General features: G+C 41.1%; 1 protein-coding gene across 1 annotated transcript; it reads right to left on the bottom strand.

Moving 5' to 3' along the window:
* Positions 1–1,703: 1,703 nt before the first annotated feature.
* On the bottom strand, positions 1,704–3,225 carry LOC139068949 (probable inactive protein kinase DDB_G0270444). The gene is made up of 3 exons (XM_070549793.1): positions 3,190–3,225; positions 1,818–2,819; positions 1,704–1,759 (listed from the first exon to the last, which is right to left on the bottom strand). The coding sequence occupies exons 1-3, from the start codon at positions 3,223–3,225 to the stop codon at positions 1,754–1,756; spliced, it is 1,044 nt and encodes a 347-aa protein (XP_070405894.1). The 3' UTR covers positions 1,704–1,753.
* Between the last annotated feature and the right edge of the window lie 6,218 nt (positions 3,226–9,443).

A 9,443-nucleotide genomic window follows, 5' to 3' on the forward strand; every position in this document is an offset into this window, starting at 1 on the left:
CCTCCTTTACTGCCAGATTGATGGCATTCAACTTAAATGCGGCATCATATGAACTCATACGTGTAGTTACCATGATGAGGGGGTATGGATTGAAAAAAGTTCTTCGTCGTGCCGGCTGCTTGCATGTGTTAAATTAAAATGAGCACTTGCTTCGATTTCCACTTTTGACTTCCACCTGTTTCACTTTCTGCTAAAGCGCCCCCTGGCAGGTGAAGGAAAATCTTCAGTAAAGCCGCACCTCATTATAAGCTGCATGGTTCAAAGCGTGGGAAAAAAGTAGCGGCTTATAGTCCGGAAAATACGGTAAGCAACTAACCAACCATAGATAACTTATTTGGATCTAAAAAAAACATTTTAAATTAGTTGACTTACTTTTAAACTTGAAAATTGCCCTCAAAGTAGCTGCTGGCTTCTGATCTGTCGTCTTTTTGAAAATATTGTGCTGTATTCCGGGTAATTTTTGACCAAGGCTAAGCTACAAGACACCTCCCATGTATCCTCGCTGAGCTAGCTAAACGGTTAACAAACGAAGAACATGCGCCTTGGTAGAACATGAACATTGGAACACGTCTTGGCGGCTCCCGATGATGCATCTCCTAGGCAACCGGGGCGGGGCCAAGACATCAAGGCAAGGTTTCTTGGCATTGAGAAACACCCAAAGAGACGTCTCTGCAATGGTAGGCTGACCCACCAAAAAAGATTTACGCCCCCTGCTCTGCTGGCAGAGAAATGCATCACTCTGACACACCAACAGAGAAGCATAAAAGGAAAACGTCTCTAACTAGGCTTTAGTTGTTCTTGTTGTGTGCAAGCAGGCCTTGGTCAGAAAACCCAAGGGGGTGTACAGATGCTACAAAACACTGATGCACTCTGGTGTTTGTACTTGCAGGTCCAAGTCAGAGCTAGGAACTTGAAATACATGATAGTATCCTAGATTGGTCACTCTGAGCTGCATATGCATGCTGAACATGAAACATTTCTTCAACTCCTATATCCTGCATTAACTGCAGAGTGAAAATAGATGGTGAAGCGATTGGGTCAGAAAAAGTCAGTCTCTTCTACATCACAGGGTAAATCTGCATTCATGACCCCACCCACCTTGGAGCAATGTGTTGAGTCATTGCAGTCTTCTTTTGCGAGCAGTATGACTTTTTCAAGTGAAAGCTAACCATTAACAATAGCAGCTCCACAACATGGTTAATCATGTCCATCAGCCTTGCATTTTCTAATCCAAGACGGAAGAATGAACAATGGCAGCAGAAAAGTTGAGATACTGTCAGCCAATCAGTGGCAAGACATTTTGCACATCATAAATATTAATGAGTAAGTCTCACAATCCTGTTCTTTTCCACTCCCCACTCCTCTGACTTGTTTCCCTTTACCAACATGAACACTTGTTTGACTAATTTCACTAAGTTGGAGGGTGTTAGACTGCCTTTCAAGGAATGTAGCATTTCTGTTTGTCTCGGTTTGTTTGTAATGAATGAAGAGCTGGAGAAAAGGGCAAAGCTGTTCATTTATGTGTCAATTATGTTTCTGCCTGAGCTGTGGGTAGTGAATCAAAAGAGTGAGCTCAATGACACAAGTGGCAGAAGTGAAAAGCTTTTCTCAAAAGGTGGTTGGACTCACCTGAAAGGATACGGTGAGCAGCTTTACCCTCTGGGAGGAGCCTTATCTATCTCTATCTCTATCTCTATCTCTATCTCTATCTCTACCTCTATCTCTATCTCTACCTCTACCTCTATCTCTATCTCTACCTCTATCTCTATCTCTATCTCTACGTCTATCTCTATCTCTATCTCTACCTCTATCTCTACCTCTACCTCTACCTCTATCTCTATCTCTATCTCTACCTCTATCTCTATCTCTATCTCTATCTCTATCTCTACCTCTATCTCTATCTCTGTCTCTATCTCTATCTCTATCTCTATCTCTATCTCTATCTCTACCTCTATCTCTATCTCTATCTCTACCTCTGTCTCTATCTCTATCTCTATCTCTATCTCTACCTCTACCTCTATCTCTACCTCTACCTTTACCTCTATCTCTATCTCTATCTCTACCTCTACCTCTATCTCTATCTCTATCTCTACCTCTACCTCTACCTCTATCTCTACCTCTACCTCTATCTCTATCTCTATGTCTACCTCTATCTCTATCTCTATCTCTACCTCTACCTCTACCTCTATCTCTATCTCTACCTCTGTCTCTATCTCTATCTCTATCTCTACCTCTACCTCTATCTCTACCTTTACCTCTATCTCTATCTCTATCTCTACCTCTATCTCTATCTCTATCTCTATCTCTACCTCTACCTCTACCTCTATCTCTACCTCTACCTCTATCTCTATCTCTATGTCTACCTCTATCTCTATCTCTATCTCTATCTCTACCTCTACCTTTACCTCTATCTCTACCTCTATCTCTATCTCTACCTGTACCTCTACCTCTACCTCTACCTTTACCTCTATCTCTACCTCTATCTCTTTCTCTACCTCTACCTTTACCTCTATCTCTATCTCTATGTCTACCTCTACCTCTACCTCTATCTCTATCTCTATCTCTATCTCTATCTCTATCTCTACCTCTACCTTTACCTCTATCTCTACCTCTATCTCTATCTCTACCTGTACCTCTACCTCTACCTCTACCTTTACCTCTATCTCTACCTCTATCTCTTTCTCTACCTCTACCTTTACCTCTATCTCTATCTCTATGTCTACCTCTACCTCTACCTCTATCTCTATCTCTATCTCTACCTCTATCTCTTTCTCTACCTCTAACTTTACCTCTATCTCTATCTCTATCTCTATCTCTATCTATCAACAGAACAACAGACTGTAAGACCATAATGGAGAAGAGAAACACCCCAATCTATTCGGGTCTTAAACAAGTGTCGTGTTTCCCCTTCTTCGCACCTGCAGTGTGTTTTATATGATTTGTTGATGTGATTATTTTGTGTGAGCGTAGGAACACGTGTAGGTCTGACGGTGCATGTGTGTGTACGCTGTTCTCAGACTAAGCCGTCATGACTCCCCCCTCATCAGGCCTGACAGGTGTTATTACTTTGAAATGAGAGCAGTGATGTATGCATCTGTAATGTGGACCTGTCCTCTTCTGCTTGATGGAACCTGACGCTCCTCATTATTGTGACATGTTTGAGGAAAGAACAAAGTACCAACACTTTGCCTGAAGTGTGGCTCGAAAGGCATCGTGAAGCCTCATGAGCACATCTCACCAGGACGTTGATGGAAAGTGGTACATCGCATTCTGAATTTCCTTCAAAGTGCTAACAAATCTGATGTCAGTTCCACTTAGTGTGGAGGAAATAAGTATCAGTTGCACTTTTGGACAAGAATGGTTCATTTTAAATGGGTAAATATTAGGATTTTATTTACATTAATTAAAAAAAAGTAATATTTCACAGGGTTATGGACAAAATAAAGAATTAAATCCCTCACCACTGTGGATTTTTGTACTGAAACCTTGAGGGATCATTGAAAAGTGACAAAGCTACATTTTACGGAATAATTTAGATATTTTATGCATTGATTTAATAATGAACTGCAGGACAAGCTAATCGGTGCAATTTTTAGAATACTACGTTCGTGCTCTGAACATTTGGGGGGCTAAAGATGCACCTCTGCATCCAAAATCACTTCAGCTCCAGCTTAAAGTCTTATTTTTATTTTTACAGTCAGACTGATCTGCCACAAACACATCCTATTGCACAATTTGATAATGCAAATATTTTCTTTGGTTCCTGTTTTGCTCTCTACCAGAAAAATTAACTATTTTGCTGTTGACTGATTAAGCTGTAACAGGGCAGGACAGGCCACAGATATGGGGAATACCTAATTATCCTATTCCATTGTGGCAGCAAACATGACTACTACAGCAATTAATCATATTATAATGAGGACAATGATAACGATTTGCACAAAACAAAGCCACAACGAGAAAAAATCTAAATAATAATAACTTTTTCATTTGGTTCTAATGGATCAGAAAGAGTCAGAAATCTGAGAGAACTTAAAGAGGAAGTTGAATTACAGAAAGAAAAAGGAAATGTAGATAAAACAAAATACTTTATTGAAAAATTGCAGCACAACAATCAGCTGGACATGAATGTAAATATGTAGTTGGTTGCAGTCTGACCCAAATGCAGGTGAGCAGTAACAGGAGGCAGATTGGGAAGCACAAAAAACAGTTTATTATGAATAATGGTAGGAAGACTCGACGAGGATCTGACAAAGACGAGCACAAACAGAGGGTTTAAATACACGAGGATAATCAGGAATCAGATTGGTAGGAAAACAAGGGGCAGGTGAGTTCAATAGACACTTAAAGAGGGGAGACAGGACAACACAGAATACTTACAATGACAGTAAGTTAAACATGAAGTCAATTGTGAATGCCCTTCTAGAGTCCTAGATCCCCCCAAGGTGCTTTACAATACAGCAGCCATTAACCCCCCCCCCCCCCCACACACACACACGCTTACACATTGTTCCACAGAGTCCATGAGTTACCAGCTACACTCAAAAAATCAGGTTTTATATACGTTGATATAAACATTGTATCTTTTAATGATCAATTATTACCTTTATATCATGAATAGCTCTTTATTCTTGCACATAAATTAAGACACACCACACGGACTTTGGCAACTCATCATACTGTATTTTAATTTCAATCAACTAAAAGACAAATAAACTCGGAGTGATTTTTTTATTATTTGCATTCAGGCTGTGCTGTTGATAATTCATTCTGAGTGTTCCAAAGAGGCTGCTTGAAAGAAAAGCATGAAATGACAATCCAAGTGTGCTAGTGAATAAAGTATTCACATTTTATTACCCGTCATTCCTTTATCGGTGGAAGTGAAAGGCTGTATTCACTTGGCTGGGCTTATGCAGTGCACGCACACGCAAACACTCCCATGTGTGCTGCCTGAGTTTGTCCACGCGGGCTCCAACAATTGAGAGGGACAAAGGTGAGCCAACTGATTTGTTGCAGTCACTAAAATAATAGAGCAATTTCTTTCCTTAATGCTCACCGTGTGCTTTCGACTCACACACACACAAACACACTCAGATGGACTGGTCTGCTGAGAACAGGCTGTTCACTCGTTGTTCTCAAACAATGAAGTGCCGAACAGATCACATCAATCTCTCTCAAGAGAAATATTAGTTTCCCCCACCTTCTTCCTCCCCCCGCACATGCTGGAGGAGTCTCGGTTTGCTTGTTGTGTTTTTCAGCCTGAGCTTGGACATTCGGATATCATCTGTGGATAGATAGCGGATGGTGGTTTTCAACCTCAAGAGTAGGTCGTAGGATTCCACAAAACATTTAAATAAGTAGTTGCTGTTCAAATAATAAACATTTATTTATCGAGGGAAAAGTTCTAAACAGCCACTTGAACGACCTCAGTTTGGAAAAATGTAGATTAATCCAGTCAGATTCATCATCTAAGAGTAATACGTTTAACAGTGAACAGAAACTGCCTTGTTGACTGCATGGCTGCATTAATAATCAATGTTTGACCCCCTTTTTTTTTAGCATGTTGATGAAATGATTCAAACGTGCCACACAATGAATGAGCAGCACTAAAGCTCTGAACCAGAGGTGTCCCAACTTTTCAAGAGAAGAGACAAAATCGCCAAGCCAGTAGTCCTTGTGGACCTCCAAAATGTGACTTTTAAATAAAAAAAACAAACAAATAAAAATATTTATTTATTTATTTTTTACACCTCAAAATAGGTGCAAATCAGGCATACTGGTAAAAATCAGAAAATAAAAATATTAGAAAGTGTCAATCTACATCAGCAGACTACTGGGGAGGTGAACTTCCTCATTCTAGCGAAGCCACATAAAATCACTCAGATGGCCCCAAATGGCCCCTGAGCCTCACTCTGGAACTGCTTGCTGTAGACCCTGCTTTTCTCCGAGGGAACTACTAATACACTTGCCTCAGATCATCAACTGAAGATTAGCAGCTTTCTTTTTCCATGATATAACTACAAAAAACACATCCTTGTCAGACCTTAATAAAATAAGGTTATGAATGTGGAGGGACAATTAAATAGCTGCACTTTCTGCACTGTAACTGCTCAGACTGCTTTCATTTGTGTTTTTATGTTCTTTTATTAGTTTTTAAAACTCTTAATGGGTTGGCTCTGCCGTACTTGGCTGACTTACTACAGCAATAGCCGATGTCCCTTTTCAAAGAACCAGTAGCTACTTTTAATCCCAAGCTCTCAGTTGAAGAGGCTAGCACTTTCACGGGGGCAGGTCCAAACAAGCTCCCTTTGTTGATCAACGATTCATCGTCTGTGGTGGTTTTCAAAATCAGACTGAAGACCAATTTCTATGATCTGGCTTTTAACTTTGTGGGTTACCTGATCTTATTATTTACTTGATTTATTGTGTTTGCACTTCTTTTCTGATTTTCATTTATGTCTGTACAGCACCTTCATGCCTGTAAGGCGCTGTTTAAATAAGAGTAGAGTTAGAGTTGAATTGTCTTTCAAAATGTCTGTACACGATTGTACAGCGCTAGGACCAATCGTGCAACAGACAATGTGACGTACTCATCACTACAGCATGAATCGGTCAGTATAGTCCACCATACACTGCTGAAGAAAGGATAAATCAAATACTAAAGTAGCTTCATATCTAAAACGTCGTTTTAAAGTCGTTTCAAACGAGTGCCGTTCCTGAGCCGACACCATCTTTGTAGATTTTCTTCGTCGCAAACGTAGAGGTTGTGATTAGCAAGACACAAAACTACTCAGGCCAATGGTAGACCTGCTGAAGCTCAGATGGAACGTGACAAGTTCCTGCAGAAAAAGTCTTTTGCTATTGCTAATATAGTACATGTATTTTGGGTTGACGGTGGCACAGGAGTTAAGTGCTCACCCTGTAATCGGAAGGTTGCAGGTTCGAGTTGTAAAGTGCCTTGGGGGGTTCCAGGACTTTAAAAGGTGCCATTTAAAATACAGGCCATTTACCAAATATTACGTATGGATTTCTAGGCTACAGCCTTCCACCATTGAAAAGAAAAGTCAATTCCTTGCTGGTCTTAGAGGCACTTTATTGGCAAATTTAGTGCATGGGCTTTTCTTGATTTTTGTCTGTCTTCAAGCAGAAGCAAGCAGTCATGGAATTTTTTGTGGCTGTGAAGCCATTGTAGCAATTCCACGATTGACCGCGTCTTTGAAAACAGCTCGAAAACACAACTCAGTCTAGGTTCTTACACAAAAGCATGCTCTGTGACTGACTTCTGTACGTAAGCAGATGTCTAACGTGATTGGAGCAGTGGTCAAGTGAAACTGCATGGGACTTGGGGTGGGTGTGTGTGTGTGTGTGTGTGTGGGGGGGGGGGGGGGGGGGGGGGGGTCCTTAGCAAAAATAAAAATAAAAACACATTGCCTATGTTATATCACAGACTAAGGCCAGACTATCACCACTGATTTGTAAAAAAAATCATACATAATTGCTAAAAAGGGAAAACTCAGGATTGCAGCTTTAAAACTGAATATATGGAGTTTGAAAATTTTTATGCTCGCAATTGCCCCCTTAGGCCAAATGTGTAACTGCAGATTCAATAGTAAGCTCGTGCATGTGGCGTGCATGCTGTACGTGCACACTCCTGAACAAAAACAGCTGTGAGTCCCTAATAGTGCAATTTACTGGTTTGCCGGCATGTTTTCAGCAGAGGTAATAAATGTAATATATCCATCCATCCATCCATCCATCCATCCATCCATTTATTCTCTTCCGCTTATCCGGGGTCAGGTCGCAGGGGCAACAGCCTAAGTCAAGAGGCCCAGACGTCCCTCTCCCCAGCTACTTGGGCCAGTTCTTCCTTTGGAACCTCAAGGTGTTTCCTGGCCAGGCGTGAGACATAGTCCCTCCAATGTGTCATGGGTCTCCCTTTAGATCTCCTCCCAGTTGGACGTGCCCGCAAAACCTTACCAGCCAGGCAGCCAGAAGGCATCCTAATCAGATGCCTGAGCCACCTCAACTGGCTCCTCTTGATGTGGAGGAGCAGCGGATCTACTCTGACCCCTACCAGATGACCAAGCTCCTCATTCTATCTCTAAGACAGAGGCCAGACACCCAGTGGAGAAAACTCATTTTGGACGCTTGTATCTGCAATCTCGTACTTTTGGTCACTACCCAAAGCTCATGACCATAGGTGAGAGTAGAGACATAGATCGACTGGTAAATCGAGAGCTTTGCCTTGTAGCTCAGCTCTCTCTTCGCCCCGACAGAACGGTACAACGCCCGCATCACTGCAGATGCAGCACCAATCCACCTATCAATAATGTATTTAGACCAAATCAATTTGTACTGCATATTTTCCAGGTTATACTTGAAGAAGCCAAATAATACCGATAAATAAATAAATCACGTTTGATGAAGAATAAACAAATACTAGTACACTAATATGCATAAACATTGGCCCTGTTTGATTTGATTAGCAACACAGTTGTGTAAAGTTTAGACTGTTCAACACAATTGTAATAAATCAGACTAACAATGTACTCTGATGTAGACACGCTGCCTAAAAAAATGTTCCTACTGTGATATATGGAATGCCCCAGGTTTGCTTAGAAAGCATCAAGCTTGAAAGCACATCAAGCGTGAAAGCACATGAAATGATCTTGATGCCCACAGGACCAGGGCATTGCAGGAGAATGTATAAGGAGGACATTTAAAATTTCTATACATGAATTGGTTGTTAAACTTCCACATTGCCCCTTTAACTAGAGCTTGTGCTAGCCTTTAGCTCATCAATCCAGAACTAATCTTCATTTATCCAAACGGATGATGCTGAAGGAGCTGTTTTTTTGTCCTAATCTCATAAATTGTGTGAGGATTTGTGATTTCACACCTTTTGATATCTGTATCAATAATGTAGGCATGTACAAAGTTAACTGTCATTTACAAAAACTCGTTGAAATTTTTGAAAGAGTGCAACTAACAGCTTAGTGTTTAAGTATGTTACTCTTTTAGGTAGAGACTACAGCTTTTTCTCACCCACTACTAATCTCTGCATATTAGCTCTCAGGAGGAGAACGCTCTCTCCACGAGTTCTGGCTGTTTTAATAACTGTCACCATCATCCTGTGCTCCATCCCTTTGCTTCCTCCTCTTATTTTGGCTCTCCGTTTCCTCCTGTCTTCATATTTCACCCGTTTGTTTGACTCCTCTTGTCCTCATCTCCGTTCCCTCTATCAGTCCTCGTCAGTGAGCAGGACTTGACAGCGGTGTGTGTTTAGTTTAGCGGTGGAGGATGAGGGCTGCAGCATTTAGCAGGATGTCTTAGCTTTCTTCGTTTTGCTTCACACTTTTTGTCAGCACTGCCCAGGTTTCTTGACACTCCTTATAAACACATTGATTACTGTGGAGCTATGGGACCTGCGTTGTGTGTATTCA

Source organism: Nothobranchius furzeri, chromosome 3, assembly GCF_043380555.1.
Source record: "Nothobranchius furzeri strain GRZ-AD chromosome 3, NfurGRZ-RIMD1, whole genome shotgun sequence".
NCBI lineage: Eukaryota > Metazoa > Chordata > Actinopteri > Cyprinodontiformes > Nothobranchiidae > Nothobranchius > Nothobranchius furzeri.

Coding starts and splice junctions, on each gene's coding strand:
- LOC139068949 (XM_070549793.1), bottom strand. CDS start 3,225: ATGAGGCTTCACGATGCCTTTCGAGCCACACTTCAG. Junction 2,820..3,189: donor CCTTTCGAGCCACACTTCAG/GCAAAGTGTTGG, acceptor TTCTGTTGATAG/ATAGAGATAGAGATAGAGAT.